This window comes from Monodelphis domestica, chromosome 2 (genome assembly GCF_027887165.1).
Source record: "Monodelphis domestica isolate mMonDom1 chromosome 2, mMonDom1.pri, whole genome shotgun sequence".
NCBI classification, from domain to species: Eukaryota; Metazoa; Chordata; class Mammalia; order Didelphimorphia; family Didelphidae; genus Monodelphis; species Monodelphis domestica.
This window is the reverse complement of record NC_077228.1, coordinates 129,123,846-129,146,353: the sequence shown is the minus strand read 5'-3', so window position 1 is coordinate 129,146,353 and position 22,508 is coordinate 129,123,846. Positions and strand designations below refer to the sequence as shown.

The window sequence follows — 22,508 nt, the reverse complement described above, 5'->3', positions numbered from 1 at the left end:
AGGGAGCCGGATACATTTCCTTATAAGCTAATCTTGGTCATTATAATTACATAACATTCATTTTTGTTTTCTTTTTTGTCCCTTACATTTGTAGTGTTATTACTTTTTTTTTAAAGTGTGGATTTTCAGGCAAAAAGTGAATTTTAGTGTTTTTTTTGTCCCTCTTGAGGATGCTGCTATGGGGTGTGTGCTTCTGGGTATTGGTAACACTTGTCTAGTTGTAATTGCAGCAACCTAATTGACTTTTTCCATATTTGACAAGTTTCTGAGATCATTGTGCTGACCTAATGTAAAATCTTGATCTGAAAATGCAGAATTTCCTTAGATCACTGTGTTCCCACTATACTTGAAAATTGGGTTGAAAGGTATGCCACACTTTCCTAGGAAAATGATTTTACCTTTCAGTACTGCTCTCACAGTCACATTTAAGACCTCAACTTTTTTCACTTCTGTGAAGGCAACAGTAAAGCCAATGTGGATGAGGGAAGGAAGCACTTGGTTGACCCTGGTAATGAGGGATTGATTACTTTCAACATGCTTATTTAAACCATTCAGAAGCTAGTATGTAGAGAACAAATTTTATTTCATAAGTGTATGAGATTAGCAATAAGTAACTTTTGTAAAAATGTAGCATTTGTGAACATATTATAAAATATTATACTTAGTGTACAGGTTAAGGATTTTTCCTTACAGGATCATAAATTCAAACTAAAAGGGTCCTTAAAGGTCATAGGATCATAGATTTAGGCCTGGAAGGAACCTTGGAGACCATATAGACCAACCTTTTTTTTTTTAAATCTCTCTCTTTTTTTTTAATAGATGTGGAAACTGAGGCTCAGAGGCTAAATGACTTGTCTAGGTTCACAAGTAGGATTCTTATCCACGTCTTCCTGACTCTCGAGTCATACCCTTTTATCCACTATATCATGTTATCACTCCATAAACAGATACATATACATGTACATAATGTATATAGTAGTATATGGATTCAGATTTTTATCAGTATAATTTCTTATAGAGATGCTTTTTTTTTCTTCTCATGTCATAGAATGTTGATGTAGGCTTGAAGCCTGTGTGGTATGGCCCCAGAGTGCTCATTGAAGGTGCTGATGCAGAGACTTTATCAGAGGGTGAAATCGTAACATTTATAAACTGGGGCAACATTATCATCACTAAAATACACAAGTAAGCAATTGTTTTTTTTTTCTTGTAATTTTAAGATATTTCTGAACAGTTACTGCTTGCATGTTCAACCAGTACAGTTTATCTGTTACTTCTTTGCAGATAATGTGAATTGTTAAATGTAGGAATTAGTTTGTTTTTTGTTCACATGCCAATTTCATACCTGGTATCATAGTTGTTTTTAAATGGAATTATTAATTGTTCAAAATCAATGAAGATGTTCTAATGACTTAGTGCCCTTTTTTTATGATCTAGCTCTAATTCTTGAATGCAGTTATAAATTTGATCTTTTCAATATTTTGAAGAGGTGACATTCTTTATACCAAGTGCTAGTTTCTTTGCTTTAAAATTGTTGTTTATGACCATATTGCTTCCTATAGTAAGTAAGTAAGTTGGCTTTAGATTTATTAAATGTTTGGAAGATTTCAGCAGGTAGACCCCTCTTAATAGATTGTAAAGAATACTCAGGCTTCTGAAAAGGGTTTGATCAAATCCGAGAGTTCTTTTTCTGAGAATCCATTCTTCTATTGTACTTATTTGTAAATTGAGTTTTGTTTACAATCTTAAATCTGAGTTTTTGCTTATAATTACATGCAGATTTCATGTAATCCTGATGTATTTTTGTGGGCAACATATTATTAATTCATATGTTAAACTTTGAAATACTAAATGTCTGGAACTTTTTAATTCACTGAGGTTAAGACAAACATTACAGAGTTCTGATTCAAAACATTTTTCTAACATGTTTAGGAATTCAAATGGAAAAATTGAATCCCTTAATGGAAAATTGAACTTGGAGAATAAGGACTACAAGAAGACCACGAAGATCACCTGGCTTGCAGAAACTACAAATTCTCCTCTTATTCCAACAGTGTGTGTCACTTATGAGCATCTAATTACTAAGCCAGTTCTTGGAAAAGATGAAGATTTCAAACAATACATCAACAAGAATAGCAAGGTCATTTAGAGTAAAACAATTTTGATTTGGGTATTGCTGCTACCTACACTTTTCTTTGGATGGATTTATTTTCTTAAATGCTATCAGTTGTACTTCAACCATTAGAACAAATGTTATGTTAAAGTGTAGATTTGATAGTTGATAGGTTTTTAATTATTGATTTCAGTGATTCTAGTCTGTAATTAGGACTCCAGAAAAGACTGTATTTCTCTGCCAGTGTTTCATTAGCCAGAATTTAAAAATCACCACCACCCATTCATCATAGACCACTATTAAACTTTTCCTTGATAAAAGTGTAAAAGTCAAAATTGGTCTGTAATTCTTCTCAGTGATCACACAGTAAAGAAAATATTACTCTGTCCTTTCACATTAATGAAATAAACTTTTTGGAAGCAGAAGTTTTTTATGTCTTGAAGGAATTTCGGTCTTTCCTATTGTTAAGAAATATTATATAGTAGATACTCTGATTCTGTGTTCCTAAAAATGCCATAAGAATTAGGTCATACAGTTACTTGAAAGGTACTTAAACTTTTGTTTCATATTCACTTACTAGAGGAGGTGATTCATTTTGTTTCTAAGAAAATCTCTACCTATGTTTAAGTTCTGTTCAGGCTAATCACTTTATTTTTTTTTAAACCCTTGCCTTCCATCTTAGAATCAGTACTCTGTAAGAGTAAAGTAGAAGTGCAGTAAGGGTTAGGCAATGGGAGTTAAATGACTTGCTCAGGGTCACATAGCTAGGAAGTATCTAAGGGCAGATTTGAACCTAGGACCTTCTGTTTCTAGGCCTGGCTCTTAATCTACTGAGTCACCTAGCTGCCTCTGTCTCTTTAGAAATGCCAAGTGCTTAAAGATGGGAGGAGGTCAGTGGTATCATAAACTTTGAATGTTTTATTTTTCAGGGTATGCTAAATCCATAGGAATTTTATGAGATACAAAAGTTTCTCAGATGCTGTAATCATTTATTATATTTAAATGTATTCTTGTAAACTTTCACATGTGTTGAGAAAATGTTTTTCCTTTAAATCATCTTTGTAGCAAGAAGAACTAATGTTAGGGGATCCCTGTCTTAAGGATTTAAAGAAAGGAGATATTATACAACTTCAGAGAAGAGGATTTTTTATTTGTGATCAACCCTATGAACCTTTTAGGTAAGCAAATATCCTTGATTATCATTAGAATGAAGAATGTAAATTTTCTTTTTTCCTCAAGGTATATCTTGAATATCTTTCAAGTTGGTAATCATTTAGTAAGTAATTACAACTGACTTCAAAGTTCTAAATTGTTATATTGTATTTCTTTGTTTAGTTTATCAATGGAATTATTTTACTTAATATAAAACTTGCATTTTAGCAAAGTACATTTAAAATCTATTATTAACTTTAAGTGGGCTTTATATAGTGTTCAGATTTTCTAAATGTCTTTATTTTGAATGAAAATTGCTTTCCTTCTCTTTTGAAGCTCCCTCTTAAGTTTTTATTTTTTTGTTTTGTTTTTAATTAAAAAACCTTACATTATACATATACATATACATACATTATACATAAATAAAAAACCTTAATTAAAAAACCAAGATGGAAGCATCTTGGAATCAGTACTGTGTATTGGTTCCAAGGCAGAAGAGTGGTAAGGGCTGGGCAATGGGGGTTAAGTGACTTGCCCAGGGTCTCACAGCTAGGAAGTGTCTGAGGCCAGATTTGAACCTAGGACTTCTCCTCTCTAGGCCTGGCTCTCAATCCACTGAGCTACCCAGCTGCCCCCTTCCTGTCATTTTTATTGACTGTCCCCCTCCCTCTTAAGTTTTTACTTAAGTTCTTATAGAAACACTTTACAGATTAATACTAAATGGGTATTTAGAAGAACTTTAAGAAATGAATACCAGTTTGCCCTATGTAAATTTTATTAGAATTTATGAAATGCAACATTTTTCTAAAATTCTTAGTGATTTTCTCTTTGCCCTTATTTATCAGGAAGTCAAAAGTTGTTCCTTACAGTACATTTAGTCATTTTCAATAACAGACCTAGAACATTGTAAAGACATGATTTGCTCTTGGGCAAAAAAAAAAAATCAGTTTTTATTGTCAAAATTGTTGGAATAGAGTGCCTCCTTTTATTCATTTTTTGTCTTTTTAATCCTTGACTTTATTTTATCAATCGATAAAGCATCAATAATTTAAAATTTGGTGATGATTCAGAGAATATAAATGATGTGCTGCTCAAAATTTTTAACATTCTTTTTTTTCTGGGCTCCCCTTTCCTTATATTTTGTTGTTGTTGTTTTTTTTTAATTTATAATTATTTATTAAATAATTTAAAAAGCAGGTTAAAAAAAGAAAAGGCCTCTAGCCACATGGGGGCAGGCAAATACTTATGCATGCCCACACTCCCATCTCACTCTCAGATCCTGGGGGTGGGGGGAGGGGGACAGCTTTGCTTATACTTTTATAGCTCTTAAGGTAGAGTTCTTACTCTTGTTCTGACACCCCACCTCATTTTATTCATTGCTCGTGATGAAGAAGGTTTGGTTATTTCAGTCATAGTCTTATGTCACTGATAACTAGCAATACTATCATTACAGGCCATAGGTTTATTGGGAGAAACAAGTCCTTTGAGCGAGATGAATAATTAAGAAGGGTAAATGGTGACAGACATAAGAAGATGGTATTAAAATAATTCGATTTTGGTGAAAAATAATTAATGGCTCAAGATTTGGGGATCAGCACTTGGTACTGATCAGAACTGTGGTGGGAAAATTATGTGACAAAATGAGGGTCACAAGTGTGTTGCTAGAATTTCTGGTGAAATATATTTAGGCTATAAACATTTTTATTCTGTCTTTGTATAGCATAGTACTGCTAGTGTCATAAAATTTAAATAAGTATTTTAGCAGTTTTGTAGTATTCTTAAATGTTTAAAAATGTTAATGAAAAATTGAATATAAATAAAAAGTAGATGTGAATATACTTATGAATTGACCTTTTAAAATTTTTTTCAAGTAACAGATTTTCCTTTTTATTAATCTGTCCATCTGTTTCTATTCTGTTAAACAAAAAACAAATATAAACTTTCAATAAATATATTATTTAAAAAATAGATTCCCATGAGAACTTTATCTGAAAATGATCTCTTGCAAAATTTGAAGTTTTATCTGTCAGGAGATGAGTGGCATATTTAATCATCATTCTTTTAGACTCATACTCTATTATTATGTACTGAGCAAGTGTTCTAAAGTCTTTCACAATTGATTCTTTATATAGAAATTGTTCTCATTCTGCTTACTTCACCCTGCATCATTTAATAGAATTCTTTGTTTCCTTTTAAATTGCTCATTTAAGCATATTTGGCACAAAATAATATTTAATCACATTTATATACCTACAGTTTGGTTAGCCATTCTCCAGTAGGAGATGTACCCTTAGTTTACAATTTTTGGCTAATAACTAAAAATAGCTATGATAAATATTTTTGTGTGAGGGTCCTTTTCTTCTTTCTTTGGTTTCTTTGGGGGGTGAACACTCAACAGTGATATAATTGGGCCAAACAAATATAAGCAATTTAGTAACTTCGTAGACCGGTTTAAATTTGAAAAATTGTGAATATAGTAATAAAGTAATCTGCATATTTTGAGAGACCTTTGGGAGACTTTCAGAAATCTAGAGAATCATGAATGTATTGAGATGAACTACTATAGACTGAATTTAAAAAAAGATTACTTCTTTGTTCCTTTTAAAAATATATATTTAGATTTTTCTTTCTAATTTATATTCAAGTAATTTCATGATGTTTTCCCCCTACCTGTCTACTTTTCATTTTAGCCCATATAGTTGCAGAGAAGCCCCATGCATTTTGATATACATTCCTGATGGCCATACAAAAGAAATGCCAACATCTGGCTCAAAGGAAAAGACTAAAGCAGAAACAACAAAGAATGAGGTAAACATATTGATTTTAATGGATGTTTGTAAATTAGCAAGAATTGTTTAGTTCTTAAAATTTTCTTAATTAGACCACTAATTGAACTGTCATAAAAATGAATATGAGCTTTAGATTTCCATTCTTACATATAGTTAAGTTAAAGTTTATAATATAAAATATTTTTGCTAGTTTAAAAAATTTAATGTAGAAATAAGAGTTTTTAAAACAACTTAATAGAAAAAAAAGCATTTCTTATTGCCATATACCAAAATTTATAGCATAAAAGTCCTATGATTTCCATTCTAGGAGACACCTTTTTAAATGAAAACTGCTATTGATACTTCTCTTCTTCAGGATGTTTCCTGAAAATTGATAAATAATTTTCTTATGGTAGTCTTTTTATTCCCACTATTCTCTCTGTATGTAATTTAAAACATTTTAAATGAGAGTACCATATTATTTGCTTGCTAATGTCCAACTTACATTTCTAGCCTTTACTTCACTAATTTAATCGTTCAAACATATTGATCTTAATATTGACTTTCATGGAGAATCATCCATATCTGATCCGTATCTCTTTGTATTGGCTGTCCCTCAGTCCTGGAATTAATTTCATCCTCCTGTGAAACTTTTAGAATTTCTCATTTCCTTGAAGGCTCAGCTCAACTGCCACTTGCTTCTTCAGGCCTTTCTCGATTCTCCACCTGCCCTGCTTCCATCATCTTTCCTATTGCCCCAGTTACTACGGATCTATTTTATGTATACCTACATAGATATATATATTGTCTTGCACAATAGATTATAAGCTTTTTGCGGTCAGAGATTGTTTTACTTTTAGTTTATGTCTCCAACACCAAAAATACAACCTGTCACATAGTAGGTACTTAATAAATGCTTGTTGATTAGTTGATCATGATATTTCATTTTCTTCCTAAAGCAATTTTTCTTCATGAACATATTACAGGGAAAGAGCTGTAGTTATAGTTTATTTTTATTAAAATTAAAACAAAACCCCTCAAAGCCATTTTTGGATGGAAAATTTGCATTTATATGTGATAAGGATGTGTTTTTGTTTTTTAAATCCTTACTTTCTGTCTTAGTAATAACTAAGATAGAAAGACAAGAGCTAAGCAAATGGTGGTTAAGTAACTTGTTCCAGGTCACAACTAAGAATCTGAAGCCAGATTTTAACCCAGGCCGTCCCAACTCCAGGCCTAACTGTCCATCCACCGGGCCACCTAGTTGCCCCCAATAAGAATGTGCTTTGAGAAAATTCATTATCTATATTCTACATGTACTGCATTTTTAATTTTTGTTTTCTGCTCTTGAAGCTAACTACTTTGAAAGAAAAGCCTGCAACCCCTGTACATAAGGACCTTGCAACCCCAGAGAATGCTTTGGCCCTTTACAATAGAGTGTCTGCTCAGGGAGATGTGGTGCGAGAATTAAAAGCAAAGAAAGCAGCAAAGGAAGATGTGGATGTAGCTGTAAAGCAACTTCTGGCTTTGAAAGCTGAATATAAAGAGCTCACTGGCCTAGAATACAAACCTGGGAATCCTCCAACTGCAGTACAAAAGGATTCCTCCGTGTTAGAAAATTCCCCTATTTTAGACAATAAATCACTTTATGACCAAGTTGCTGCACAAGGAGAAGTAGTTCGTCAACTCAAAGCTGAAAAGGCCTCAAAGGTAAGCTTAATGAGGTGAATTAAGATATTAATCTGCTTACACATCACAAAGTTCATGTCTTTCTAAGGTCGTCTAGCTTAACGTTTAGAAATTTCATATATTGCAGTTTGTTGCACATTATTATAAAGGCTTTTTAAAAAAATTGCTTTGGCTTGGGGTGAATATGTAGGTCCTAAACTCTAAATTACCACATCTCTGATAGCAACCAATAGATATCTAGACATCATTGTTTATATATGTTTCAAGGAATGATACTTCTTGGGAATCCTAGTCCTTTGGCATCAAGCCAGCTTTTCCTAATATTCAGGGTAAGTTTTGAAGGCATATTTAACCTATATGCGCATAGATTTTTATCCATATGATTTTATTAGGTATTTTGTTTTCTGAAAATATTGTATTTTGTATGATTATCTTGATAAAATAGGTTCTTTTGGTCTGGTCAAAGTTCAATATAAGGAGTTTGTTTCAGGATAGAACTTTCCTTATATGTACTTTGTTTTTCTTCTTTTTTCCCCCTCCTTTTTCTGCTTTGGGATCAGATAAGTGATGCTGTAAAAGAGTTTTTAACTATAAAAATAGAATATAAAGATAAGACAGGTCAAGTATACAATCTCAGATATCCAACTTCAGTTTCTTCTTGTAGTCAGCCTTCTTTTGCTCCAGCTTCCACCTCTTATTCCATGCACAACTATTTATAATAAACTAGTATATAAAAAGGTGAAATGGTAGGCAGAAAAGATTTACAAAGGTGTAATAAATAGTATTGAGCACTGTAATAGAAGATAAACTGACTTGAAACTACTATTGCAGCAATGACTGTTGTTCTCTGGCTGACTAGAAAGCTGCTAATACAGGATCCTAAACCCTGCTTATTTGTAATGGAGGTAGAACAGAGAAATGCTGAAGGATGCCACATACAGGGATGCTGGTACACAGGGGACTACTTACAAAGGAATGCCCTGGGGTTTACTCTGGGGTTTGCCTGCTGATCCCTACTTGATGGCTGATTCTTCAATCTATTTCCTAACCTCCTTCTTCCCTTCCTCCCTCCCTTTTCCAACCCTCTCCACCCAGTTCTTCTTGAAGACTTGGCTCGTTCCCTCCCCACTTGAGTAAACTATAAAGATATTCTTTTCCTTTCCTTTTTCAAGTCAAGGGGTTTATTGGGATAACAGGATGGGAAACGGAGATAAGAGGGATGAGGATTTCCCTAAACTACATGGATAATTTTAGAAAGGTTTGAGGAAGTGTTCCAGTCACAGACTGTGACTCAGACAGGGAGATGGAGGACAACAGCAACTCAAAATCATTTTTCTTCTTCTTCACAAATCAGCCAGGTCTCTCAGCTTAACCCCAGAAAGAAACAAAGTTCAAAATCTCTCCTTTTCACCTGGCCTGCTCAACTCTCTTATAGACCACCAACTCAAAAGCTTCTCCCCTGGTCAGAGCCAGAGAGACAGAGACCCAGTCCCAAAAGCCAAGTTTCTCTTCTCAGTGTCAACTTCAACTGCTCAGAGCCAGAGAAACCCCAAAAACCAAATCAGCCTCACAAAGGTCGTTCAGCCAACTTCAAACCTCCTAGGAAAAAAAGTGACTTCCAGTCAGAGTCAAAGGCCCCTCCCCCCTCTCAGCTTAAATTGCCACCAACTGGGGACATTCCGTTGGAACCCTGGTTTTTGCATCTTGGTCCACAAGTCCTGCAAAACCTCTCTCTTCATGTCTCTATCACAGCACGAAGATACTCCTTGAGCAAAAATTGCAGTTAAATTTTACATGCTAAGTTTTTATATTATGGTTTGATTGGAAGAAAAAGTAAATTTCACTTTAAATAGACATTTTCATTAGTTTAAATTCTAGTGTTGTTATGAAAAAATAATGTTGCTTAAAGTTTAAAGTGAAATTTTTTAAAATGGGAGATTATATGCAAAGAATTAAATCCTTTGACATTTCAGAGATATTTTTTAGGTCTTGTAATTTTTGTTCATTGTTGTGTAAATATCAATTTTGCTGCTATTTAATTGACTAAATTAAAAAATTTAGTTGCTTTGCATATCAAGTCCATTTTCTTTTCCTTTTCAATCCCAAATGAGCCTGGTTCTTTGCCTTCCCTTACATAATTTTAATTTACAAATTCCTCCTTTTATATCTATTGTCTAAATGTTTCCTCCAAAATTTCATTTGAACAAAACATAACAAATCTTACCAGCTGACTAATATTACCTTTTTATAAAACTGCAGTCTTCTAGCTGATTAACATGGGTGAAGCTTTTTCTTTTTTAGTAGTTAAAAATATTTTTGTTCCAAAGAAAATTTGGAGTTTGCAAAAAGTTTTATTTTTTAAATGCTTTTTATTTTTAATCCCTGAATGAAAACCCCTTTTTTTTCAGTTTTGAAAATTAGGCACAATTGTGTTGGTTTTTGTCTAAGACAGTCTTTTATTATAAAATACTGCCTTCTTTTGGTAGTTTATGATATAGCTGTGATAGTTGTTATGAACTTAAGTAATCAGAGGAAATATATTGGCTTCTGTTTCCTTCTTTATCATGAACTGCTTAGTGTTTTCTATAAATTTTCCATATCAGTTGCATCAGTTTTATTTACATTCCCTTATTTACTACCCATATTTACTAAGGATAATAGCTGAAGTTCCTTCCAAGGTTTACTTTATCTGTCTCATACTTTAACACACACTCACACATGCACACACATATATATAATTACACTTGTTGAGAATTTTGTATGTACAGCACTGTGCTATATAATGTTTAAGCTTAAGGTCCCTTTAAGAATATATAATCAGCAAATGATCTAAAACTTTAGGTTTACAAAGTGTAGTCTTATTTTGAAGTCGATAATGTAATTACCACTTTCAACTTATAAGTGTTTGGATCAGTATCTATGTTTCTAAGCTTCAAACCTAGAACTGGTTCATGTACCATACTCCCTCTTATTTATTATGTGCACTGTCCTGGATGGTTCAGGGAAGATTTGCAGTAAATAAGGGCTACCATTTGATAAAGGAGCTCTTATTAGCATCAATATTTATTGTATTCCAATAGACTCCTGTTTTTCTATATTCCAAACAACTAGAAAGCTCAGCTAACAGAATTAAACTTCCCAGTCTAATTCTTCCTATCTCTTCTTCCTCCCTCCCTATCAGCCCACACACATCACTTCTTTTACTTCACTTTACTTTTAGTTGTCATTTGTGTCTTATAAGAATCAGGAATTTTTAAAAAAATGGGTGAATATGTAATAGCATATCAGCAAGTATAGATTTCATTAGCTTCCTATGTCAGCTATAATAGCGGTCAGTTACCTTTTTATCAAAAATTTTAAATAGTGATTGGTATGAATGGGATGTGTTTGGTTGAAATTAATCATAGGTTGATCAGGCATGAGTGGGTTGTTTTTTGGAGATGGATTGGCATCTTAGGGATTTACCTACACTGATAAAACTACAGAATTACTGAAATAGCAACATATGAATAATTTTGTCTTGTAATGATATTTTCATTATCTAGTATATTTCTTTGAAAATTAATAATCTTTTTAGGATAAGCATTCCAGTTAATCAGAATATTCCCTGATCATTATAAAATAAATAGGATATTACTATGTTCTATGAGTTTTTACTTTTTCTTAACTATTTATCTGTCATGTTTTCTACTTATTCAAGGTTCACTCAGATTTTTGTAAGCTCACCTCCCCAGAGAATGTTGTCTGAACAATGTCTTATCTATTTCTTTACCATTCAATATTTACTTTTACTCGAATAAAATAAAATAAATAAAATAAAGCCTATTTTAAAAGTACTTTTCTCTGCAAATCTAAGAAAATCACTAGATTTTTCTTAACGTTTCCCCATTTTTATTTAGCTAACTTTAAAATGTGTATGTTTCATTTTTTAAAATTTATGCTTATAGGGGGCAGCTGGGTTGCTTAGTGGATTGAGAGCCAGGCCTAGAGATGGGAGATCCTAGGTTCAAATCTGGCCTCAGACACTTCCTAGCTGTGGGACCCTGGGCAAGTCACTTAACTCCTGTTGCCTAGCCCTTATACCATTCTTCTTCCTTAGAACCAATACAGAGTATTGATTCTAAGACAGAAGGTAATGGTTCAAAAAAAAATTTATGTTCATAGATATGATTGACATTTCTCCCTTTTTCTTTCTCAGAATCAGGTAGATTCTGCAGTGAAAATGCTCCTGTCTTTAAAGGCAGAATACAAACAAAAGACAGGCCAGGAATACAAACCGGGTGGTCTTCCTTCATCTTCTCTTTCGACTCCATCTACTCTTACCCCATCTGTCTCCCCCAGTACATGCTCAAATTCAGTAGATGGCAAAGCATTTTATAATAAAGTGGCTGAACAAGGAGAAGTGGTCCGGAAGTTGAAATCTGAAAAAGCTTCAAAGGTATGTTCATGCTTTGAGCCTTTAGCGTGTAAGTCAGAAGCCACCTTTTAATTTTATTTTTTTTCTTTAGATTAACATCTTTCATTGCAAAAACAACAGGAAAGTTAATAAATACAATTCCTCTCTTTTACCATTGTGACTATCCTTTACTAGCATTAGTAATGATGAGACTAAATAAAAGAATCTTTGCCACTTGGAGCAAGTTCTGATATAAAAAGATATGGCATACACATATACGAGAATATAATTAAATCCACCAGAATGAACAATATCCTATAGTCCACACAGTGCTTTATACATAGGCCTTTTAAAAATGCTTGATGGGTTATGAATTTCATTTCCAACTTTGAAAGTAGAATTTCTTGCTTGTAAAATTGTGATTGGGCTACAGTGCACCCTGAATTTTTTCCCCATTTTTCCCTTTCCCTAGATTTATAGACCTGTATGTGTTACATCTCCAGTTTAACTTTCAGGATATAATTAGATTTATCAAAGTTCAGTCTACTTCTTGAATAAATTTGTTTTTGTGAACTGAATATGGTGCCATGTATATGAGACCTATTGTTAATTTTACCTTTGAGGTTTTTTTTCCTAGACTTTTAGTCAAGGTTTTAACTTTATCTTGCTTTTAATCTATCTGTGACAGCAAGATGGTAACATGGATAGCATATTGCATTTGGAGTCCAGAAGAATTGAATTTGAATCCAGGATGAGATACTTACTGTGTGATCCTCAACAAATTACCTTAACCTCTTTCAGCCTCAGTTTCCTTATTTGTTAAAGAGGTATAATAAAGAATACCTACGTAAATGAGTTGTAAGGATTAAAAGAGATAACATAAAACACTTTGCAAACCTTAAAAGTACTAGCTTGCTATTAAAGTAGAGAATACACAATTTATAGGAATATTTTCCTGATTATTTAAGGATTGAAAAAGGCAGTATTATTTAATCTTCCCTTTTGTATGTGTATTTATTTTTCTTTTATCCCAGGATAAAGTTGATGAAGCTGTAAAACTGTTACTCTCTTTAAAAGCTGAGTATAAAGAAAAAACTGGGCAAGAATATAAGCCTGGCCAGCCTCCATTATTTCAGAGTTCAGCTTCAAGTCCAGGCAGAATAATGGAAACCAGTGGTGCTGATGCACCTGAAGCCAAAGCTCTATTTGACCAAGTGGCTGCCCAAGGAGATGAAGTTCGGAAACTAAAAGCTGAAAAAGCTGCCAAGGTCTGTGTTTATATTCTTATAAACCATTATTATGTTGTCATAATTCTCCTAGAAAAGGTTTTTTTTTTATTCTATTTATTGTAATAATAAAGTATGTCATAGTGACTCATGAATGAAGTTAAACTGTTGACCTTATGGAGTAATGTGTGGAGTAAAAGAAATTTCAAAAAATATATTATACAGTATGAGAGTAGTGTCATAGCATCATTCGGAGAGCTGGTCTGGGAGTCAGAAAGGAATGACTTTATGAACTGCCTCTGCTGCATATTGGACCTCAAAGTTTTTTCACTTCATTAGTCTCCCTAGAAGCTCTCTCAAATTGTAAGTTGTAGAGCAGGTCCCTCACTGGAACTTCCTGTGCCAGTGAAATCACAAATCTGGTCCAACATACACATGTGAATGTATGTGGCTATGTATATACATACCTATATTAATAAATATATATAACTGATTACTCTTGTAGGTATGTTAGTGAAAGAATTTCTAACCTCATTTGTTATGCTGTACAGTTTTAGTTACTTTTACTTTGGATTTCCATTTGTCAGAGACAGATTTTCTAGTCTTTTTGCTTTGTGCTTCACACACTGTATTAAGTATACATCAGTCTATTATGATTCCATCAAAAGTTGGGGTGGGAGGTGTAGTTTGGTTTTTGCCTCTCCTTTTGAGACTTTGGTTTTATTTAGAAATCTTCAAGGGAAGTCATGAGTATTATTTGTCATAATGTTTATTATTTAATGTATATAAAGTAATTTGTCATTTAGATTATTGCCTTGTATTTTCCTTTTCTGTTGTCTTGAAGGATAAAGTTGATGCAGCTGTACAGGAACTTCTGAAGTTGAAGACACAGTACAAATCTCTGACAGGAGTAGATTATAAACCAGTTTCTGCCACTGGGACTGAAGAAAAAGATAAAAAGAAGAAAGAAAAGGAAAATAAATCTGAAAAACAAAATAAATCACAGAAACAAAGTGATAGTCAAAAGAAAGAGTCTTCTAAAGAACAAGGTAGTGGGATGTCTTCAAGTGGAGCAGGAGAAGGTCAAGGACCTAAGAAACAAACCAGGTAATGTGTACTCCTGGTAATTTAATCTCCAGAAAATCCAAGAAAGAAATTTTAGTTGAATTGAGCTAGTTTGAAATATATACAGATTATTTTGCTCAGTGTGAGCTCTTAGATATAAAGGTAATGTAAACACCAAAGCCATAGCTGAGGAATTAAGACTTGGTGTAAGCAAGAATTATTTTTTTTTTAATGAGGAAGTGTGACAATTAAAAATTCCCAAGAGGCTGACTTTTGGCTGAGAATATCAGCTTACTTGTTTAGGCCAGCATTAACCAAAATATTAATCAAAGATCTTGAATTTCCCTCACACATGTCCATGAATACAATTTGGGAATTCATTATTCAGCCATTCACTTAGACATCCCACAACATCTCTTAATTGGTCAATATCCAGTGAGGAGGTAGTTTGGCAAGACTCAACTCCTCCCCATCCCTTGGTGATGGTGGGTCAGTCACACAAGAGTCTCATGCTCCCCAACTAAGGGGGGTATGCAAAGGAAGAAATCTGGTTCTACCCAGTGATGTGTCTTTCTCCAAATTTTTTTTAATGAGAGGTCCAAGGACCCATTGAAGATATGTGTGGGTACTTCCAGCATAAACTGGTTCTATTTAATGAGTTAAGGCAAATCTCATATCTCTCCCATAATCTCACTTTCCTATCTTATGATGGGAGAGATTTCTTTGGTTGGGGCAAAAAGAAATGAGTACAGAGACTGAGGAACTAATTTAAGCTTCTAATTCTAAATCCAAATATGGGAATGATTTAGTATATATTAAAAATAAATCTTTTCAGAAGGGTGGGAGGATTTAGAACAACTTCTTTTGAGAACTTTGAAATATATGTTTCTAAGTTTAAAACTAAGATTATTTAAAGATGAAAGTAGTGAAGAATCACATTACCTTTTTAGAATCGAACATATTTCATGTATTAACTTAGTCCTTATTTATTATATTCACTTAGAATACACGTTGCGAAAAAAAATTTTAAAGAAGTTTTGAAAGTTGAGAAGACTGTTATTAGCCACATTTTTTTTTTTGTATTTGGGGACAATATGTGAAACAAACTGATTATTGTCAAGAACTTATCAGAACTCTTGAAATAACAGCATTTTTAGTTTCAGTTTTCCTATTTGGAAAGGATCTACCTTTTTTTTTTTTGAAACCCTTACCTTCAATCTTTGAGTCAATACTGTGCATTGGCTCCAAGGCAGAAGAGTGGTAAGGGTTAGGCAATGGGGGTCAAGTGACTTGCCCAGGGTCACACAGCTTGGAAGTAGCTGAGGCTAGATTTGAACCTAGGACCTCCCATCTCTAGGCCTGGCTCTCAATCCACTGAGCTACCCAGCTGCCCCCTAGGAGGATCTACCTTTTAAGTAACAAGTGAACTTTTTTCCCTTCCAACTAGAATTTATGATAGTTTATTATAGTTTCCCTTTTAGTTTCCTTAAGAAAGATCTAAAAATATAGAAATAGGTGAAATTAGTTATAAATAACTGAATGCATTATATTTTGGTCATACTAATAAAATGCATAAAGTTGCCTGATGGAAAGAAGTAGTCTTTGAGTTTATGAGAATCCACCAGGTTCATGAAAGTTTAAAAGAAGTAGGGTACATATCCTGAGGTGATTTGGGGTATACAGTGAAATGTGCAGCTATTGCAAGAATCTGAAGAAGTCAAATGCTCCAAAATGCTTAGTCCTAACTTGCCTAATATATTTTTGGCCCAGTTGTCAAACCTCTGTTAGGTTTCTCTGTCACAGGAGTTGCCTTGAGAAATTGTACTTGTCCTTGGTCCCAGTTATAACTCGATCCCTTCTGCTTCATTAAGGTCATTTTTTAGAATTTTCTTTAAATATTAACAGTAGTAATTTCAAGTGGGGATTTACTTTTGTTTTCCAATTTCTACAGATTGGGTTTAGAAGCAAAAAAAGAAGAAAATCTTGCTGACTGGTTTTCTCAAGTGAGTATATTCCCTTTGACTTTCATATTTATAATTGAGTTGAGCATATAATTATGTGCTAACCATTGAATGTAGTTATAGAGGAAGAAACTTGGCTATATATAATTTAATCTCATTTCTTCTAACATTGTTTAGATTTTATTTTTTTAGGGCATTGGTCACATCTTTTGAATGAATTGTATGTTCTCACTAGTTCTTTTAGATTGTACCTACTATAGGATTGACAATTTAAGTAGTTCTCATATGTTTTTCTTGTAGTTTTTCACCCTCATTAAAATCCTAATTCCTATATCCAGTGATGTAGAGGTAATTTTCAAAAGCTAAACATGCAAAATGCAAATTCTGATGGTAGGTCCTATGAAGTTGTAAAGGCTGTGGATTTGTGTTCCAGAAATCACCTTAACTAGTTTCTGAGAGACTTTTATCACTAGAAAATTTGCCTTCAGTTTTTTGGCCACAACTGCTGTTAAAAACCATTTGCTAAAACATGGAGTAGGGGTTATAATCACATATTTTTTGAAGATTTGAATTAAATATAGAGCCTTTCATGTAAATTTGAGATTTAGAGTTTGTAGATCCTGCTCATGACTTTTTTTAAATTCTATTTCATTGATCATTTAGTTATTAGCGTCAAAGCTTTTGTAATAATCAATTTATATTTTATAAAGGTAATCACAAAGGCAGAAATGATTGAGTACTATGATGTGAGTGGTTGCTATATCCTCCGTCCCTGGGCCTATTCCATTTGGGAAGCCATCAAAGACTTTTTTGATGCTGAGATAAAAAAACTGGGCGTGGAAAACTGCTACTTCCCCATGTTTGTATCTCAAGGTGCTTTGGAGAAAGAAAAGACTCATGTTGCTGACTTTGCCCCTGAGGTAAAATTGCTTGTTTGCTTTATTTATAGAGTTATTAATTGAAGAACTCAAAAGATTTATTTTCACTTGTAGATAATTGAGGTTAAATTTTAAAAACCTTTAGAAAGACAATATGAAAAATGTACTTTTTAATAAATGATGTAGGAACTGTTTTATATTAATGTCCTCATGAATAAGTGGAAGTTCTACTTTGTTCAAGTTTGTAAATTAAAAAAAACTAAGTAATGAGTGGCAGCTGGATAGCATAATGTATAGAGTGCCAGGCTTGGGCACTGGAGGACCTGGATTCAAATCTGGTCTCAGACACTTTCTAGATAGGTGACACTGAACAAGTCACTTAATCTTAATTGCCTAGCTCTTGCCTTTCTTCCCTATTAGAATTGATACTAAAGAGAAGAAAAGAGTTTAAAGAAAACAAAACTATAGAAAATTATTCTTTTAATATTTACAGAAAGGTAAGGATAGTTTTATAGTTGTTTAGATATTATGTTGAATTATCCTAACTTAATACACGGTGGCAGTTTTATATAATTTGTACATAATTTTTCCTGTTATTACTGTAAGATTTGTTAATCAGACGTAAATTTTATATAAAATTGTGTACAGCTACTGGCAAATAGTAGCTGCTAAGTAAATGCTGCCTGACTGACATATCTATACAGATGTTTCTTTATCTTGATCAAATGTTAGTTTTTTTGAGGGTAGGGACTGTTTTACTTATGTCTTTTTGTACAGTGAGAACATGTTAATTAGTTGCTAGTTTTCAGAGCACAAATTTTGTCTTTCTAGGTTGCTTGGGTTACAAGGTCTGGCAAAACAGAATTGGCAGAACCAATAGCTGTTCGCCCCACTAGTGAAACAGGTAAGAAAAGGCCTTGGGTTACTGGAGAATGCCACCTTATTAGTTCTTGGTCTTTTTCTTTAGACATATTTCTGATATTTGTCAGAGATATAAAGTTTTAGGAAGTTTAATAAAGATGGATTGGATAAGATCAACTGTCATGCTCTTCTGTCTTGAGCATAGAACTCCTTAGAAAAGCCTTTTTTCTCACCTACCATTGAGGGAGAAATAGTATTTTATAACACTTTGTAGTTAAGAAAATTAAATTAATTTTTAGGGTTTTAAAACTCTTAAGAGCATTATTGAGAGGGTAAAAAGCTGTGCATTTTTAAAACTTTTTAAGATTTCTTTTTTTGTACCAAGTACCTAAAAGTTCTGTGCCATTTTCAGTTTTTATTAGTCATCTTGGTTATTTTGAATCTTTAAGTTCATTAATTCCCCTGAAGTGATTATAATTTGCTTTTTAGGAATTTTAAAGGTAGTATTTACTATGATTATTTTTGTATTTAATGGAGTTTTTGTACAATACGTCATTTGTCAGAATAATTGGGAGAATAGACTCTAATCTAACTTTCAGGAGGAGTCTTGCTATTTTTGTATAGTACTTAGCAATTGCAAACACAAATTTTAGAAACATATAGTTTGTTTCATATCAGTATACCATAAGGTCATTCTGTGATTTTGATCTGCAAGGGACCTTATACAACATCTAGCACAATTCCTTCATTTTGCAGATGAGGAAATAGTCCTTGCTGAGATTCTGACATGTTCAGTTGGTAAATAACAGAACTGAGAGTCAGACCAAGGTCCCCTGACAACAAATCTAGTTCTCTTAACATTTTCTCTTTCCATTGTACCATTTTTAAAAAGCACTTTGTTTCATGCCATGGAAGTGAACTTTCCTTTTAGAAATCGTTTTGTAGTAATATTACCTTTTGTAATGCAGTTAATGTAACTTAGTATTTTTATTTTTAACATCAATTCATAGTTTTCCTAAAATAGTTGTATTTAGTTTATTTTCTAAAATATGACTTCAAATGAGATCTTTTTGAAGCTTACCCTGGTACTCAGACTTGATATTCTTCCTCTTCTGTACCCTATCATACTTTGTTCATCTTTTTAGAACTTTTAATATTTTGTATCTTCATTGCACATGTCTTAATTATTTTACTTATGGGAAATAGTATTGAGCAACTATATTGAGCAAAAGCGCTTAAAATAGGAATTTATATTAAAATTTCTATGTAATGGCAGCAATAATTAAACATTTATATAAAAAATGGCAAAAAGTTTAGATGTATTTATATCCTTTACCTACCAAATATAATGTTACACTTTAGTAAACTTTTTGCCTGAAATATTACAGCAGCCTTCTCTTCATTCTCCCTGCTTTAATAGTTCTCTTCATTACAACTGCCAAAGCAATATTCTTAAAGGATAAGTTTGACCATGTCACTCCTTTGCCTAGAAAACTCCATTGTTTCCCTGTTACCTCTAGGATATAATATTACTTTTCTTTCTGTTTAATATAAAACACATTCCATCTCCTGTCTCAGTGCCTTTGCTTGGTCTGGCCCTTGTGCCTGTAATTCACTCTCCATCTCTTAAATTCAGTCAAAATTTGCACTACATGAGAGAAGCAGTCTGTTAACTGAGCTATAGGGAAGGTGTTTTCCATCTCTATTTCAGGGAAGGAAATTTCCTCATTCAAAGGCTCTGAAACAGGTCTGTTTCTGGTAGGGTGGATGTTTGCCAATTGATCCTGTAAGAAACATTTTAAGTTTTCAAACTGGGCTTTTATGTTCTCTTGCATCTTTTTTTATGTCCTCAATTTTTTGAGTATTTTTCTGAATTTCAGCTTCAATTAATTTTTTTATGTTAGCATCTCTAAACACAGTGCTGAGGAGTACAAAAATGATATTACCTATTAATATAAAAAATTGGAGGTATACTGTATTCCTCAATGTCCCTAATTTTTCAACCGCCATATAAATGTCGAAGAATGTAGTATTCATTTATTTATGTATATGTTATATATATATATATATATATATATATATATATATATTTTGGTAATTATTTTTAATGGTCTTCACAAAACATGTGGGGAGCAGAACAAAGCCAAAACTTTCCACAGGTTTTTTCCACTCCTAATCTAGGCAGTTGTTCCCTAAAGAAAAGGAGATTTAGAAACAGCTCTCCCGTCCAGGACCTTTGGGTTGCTAAGATTTAAAATAGCTGTGTTCTATCTAAGTTAAGGAGAGAAGCCTGAAAGCAGGAAAATGGGCTTTGTACTCTGGTGGTCTAGCTGTTTTTGTTGCTAGAGATCGAAGGAAGGACTCCATTTTCCAGAGTTTCCTCGCTGCTAATCAACAAGGGTCAGTTAACTATATTTAGCTATCTATCTAGCTATCAGAGTTGCACAGCTGGGAAGTATCTGAGGTCAGTTTTGTAAAGATTAAAATTTAAGGGAGACTGAGGCAGGTAGAAATTAGTTTCTCTCTGCAAGGAGTATTATATTTTATGAGGTTTATTAAAGGTTGAGAATTTAAGAATATACAAGTAAGAAAAAACACGTGCCTAGGCCAGAGGCCTAGACAAGACCTCACCTACATTATGGAAAGAGCCACATCTGCCCCAAAACGGAAGTCCAAAAGAGAGCTCAAAAGCCTTTGCAATCAGCTTAAGTACCTTCTCGATCTCGCCCACCTCAGAATTCCGTGAGATTACAAAGCATTTTGGGGAAGTGGAGCAAGGACTTGTGGGGATTGAAGTCCAGAGTTCAAATCTCAATTTTACAGATTTGAAACTAGGCCCTTCTGTCTCTAGGTCTGACTCTCAATCCACTGAGCCACCCAGCTGCCCCTTAAGATTAAAAGGAAAAACAAACAAACTGCTGATTCCAATTTAACTTAAGGAGAAAAGAGAAGAAGTTTTTTATGCTCACCTGTTCTAGCAGCTGTGTCTTTAAGCTGAGTTAGCTGTTTAAAAGGACTGAGTGAGGAGAAAGTAGAGTGAAAGGCAAGAAAATTCAGGAAGTTTATTGAGGGGACTCGTTAAACTTTTGTGGTCAGCCAAATTGTGATATTGAAATAACTTTAAAAGACTAATATATATTAATTTAAGGTCGTCAAGGAATTCATTTATGTAATTCCTAAATGAAACACTCAAGCCAAATGCCAAATTTTTATGGTGTTTTAATTACAAACAGGAGGAAGAAAGTATTAGAGGGAGAGGGAGAGAGAGAAGGATAAAGGAGAGAAGGAAAGAAGTTTAATCCAGACCCACTCTGGCTCAAGCTGAGCCAAAGCGGACTTTAAGGCCTTGGATAGCCAAGGCAAGGAAAGGGATTAGTCCTTATCACTCACATGACCAATCTGAAGGAAAGCAGTCCGCGGGGGCTCCTCCACCTCCAAGCACCAGCCTCGAACTGACTCTTGCCCTCCTCACAGGAAGTCCCAAGAACTCCAGAGGCTGTTTTCTACCTCACTTCCTGCGTCTCACATGTGCCAGTGGTGGCTCTAGCTTGACCTAGGACCACTGAGAGGTCTGTCCTTTTTTTTGCACATGTCTGTTGAAGGCCATATTCTCAAATAATTAAATCTTGAGTTTTCTGCAGCCCTTCCTAATCTAACATTACACTGAGTAGGGTGGAGAATGTGGTTTCCAAGACCTGATTCGGTTATTCCAAGTATCTCTATTGTTATTGATCAGGAAATAGCTAAATCAGATCTTCTAAAGAATGGTCTGAATAGGGTGGAGTAGTTTTGAAATTCACAATAGCTTCCTTCAGAACTCAGCTCAAGTGCCCCTTCAAGGAACCCTATCCTGAACCCCTCCATCAGCTAGTCCCACCCACCCCCTGGAACTGAATTTGTGTGTTTGTTTTGTGACCAGTATATTGTTAGAGTGTTAAATTTTCTTTTTCCCCCCTTTTTTAGTAATGTATCCCGCTTATGCAAAATGGGTCCAATCACATAGGGATCTGCCAATCAGACTTAATCAATGGTGCAATGTAGTGGTAAGTACATATTGCTCACTGATTTGTATTGTTCTTTACAAGAATAAAAAATACCTAGTTATTGTTTAGAGATGGGACTATTTTAGATCTTGACATTTGTGATATACATGCCAACTAAAATGGTTGCTGTAAACTAAAAAAAATTTCACCAACTGGCTGAATTGTAAAAACGTTACCTTCTTTTTCAGCGTTGGGAATTCAAACATCCACAGCCTTTTCTACGAACCCGAGAGTTCCTTTGGCAGGAAGGACACAGTGCTTTTGCTACATATGAAGAAGCAGCAGAGGAGGTATTGGTTTTTTGTGATCTATTGATTTGTGTGTGTGTGTGTGTGTGTGTGTGTGTGTGTGTGTGT

General features: G+C 33.7%; 1 protein-coding gene and 1 long non-coding RNA gene across 2 annotated transcripts in view; one reads left to right on the top strand and one right to left on the bottom strand.

The window, feature by feature from the left end:
• LOC103094185 (uncharacterized) overlaps positions 1-22,508 on the bottom strand; it is a 47,670-nt gene that overhangs the window by 714 nt on the left and 24,448 nt on the right. The gene's annotated exons all lie outside the window — the stretch shown is intronic.
• Positions 1-22,508, top strand: part of EPRS1 (glutamyl-prolyl-tRNA synthetase 1) — a 65,061-nt gene that overhangs the window by 25,620 nt on the left and 16,933 nt on the right. Inside the window, exons 14-26 of the mRNA XM_007481414.3 lie at positions 1,049-1,185; positions 1,933-2,140; positions 3,179-3,291; positions 5,956-6,073; positions 7,387-7,743; positions 11,921-12,160; positions 13,153-13,386; positions 14,189-14,451; positions 16,361-16,412; positions 17,081-17,290; positions 18,080-18,152; positions 22,073-22,152; positions 22,341-22,442. Coding sequence (XP_007481476.1) covers positions 1,049-1,185; positions 1,933-2,140; positions 3,179-3,291; positions 5,956-6,073; positions 7,387-7,743; positions 11,921-12,160; positions 13,153-13,386; positions 14,189-14,451; positions 16,361-16,412; positions 17,081-17,290; positions 18,080-18,152; positions 22,073-22,152; positions 22,341-22,442 — 2,187 coding nt within the window. The remainder of the gene's footprint in view (positions 1-1,048; positions 1,186-1,932; positions 2,141-3,178; positions 3,292-5,955; positions 6,074-7,386; positions 7,744-11,920; positions 12,161-13,152; positions 13,387-14,188; positions 14,452-16,360; positions 16,413-17,080; positions 17,291-18,079; positions 18,153-22,072; positions 22,153-22,340; positions 22,443-22,508) is intronic.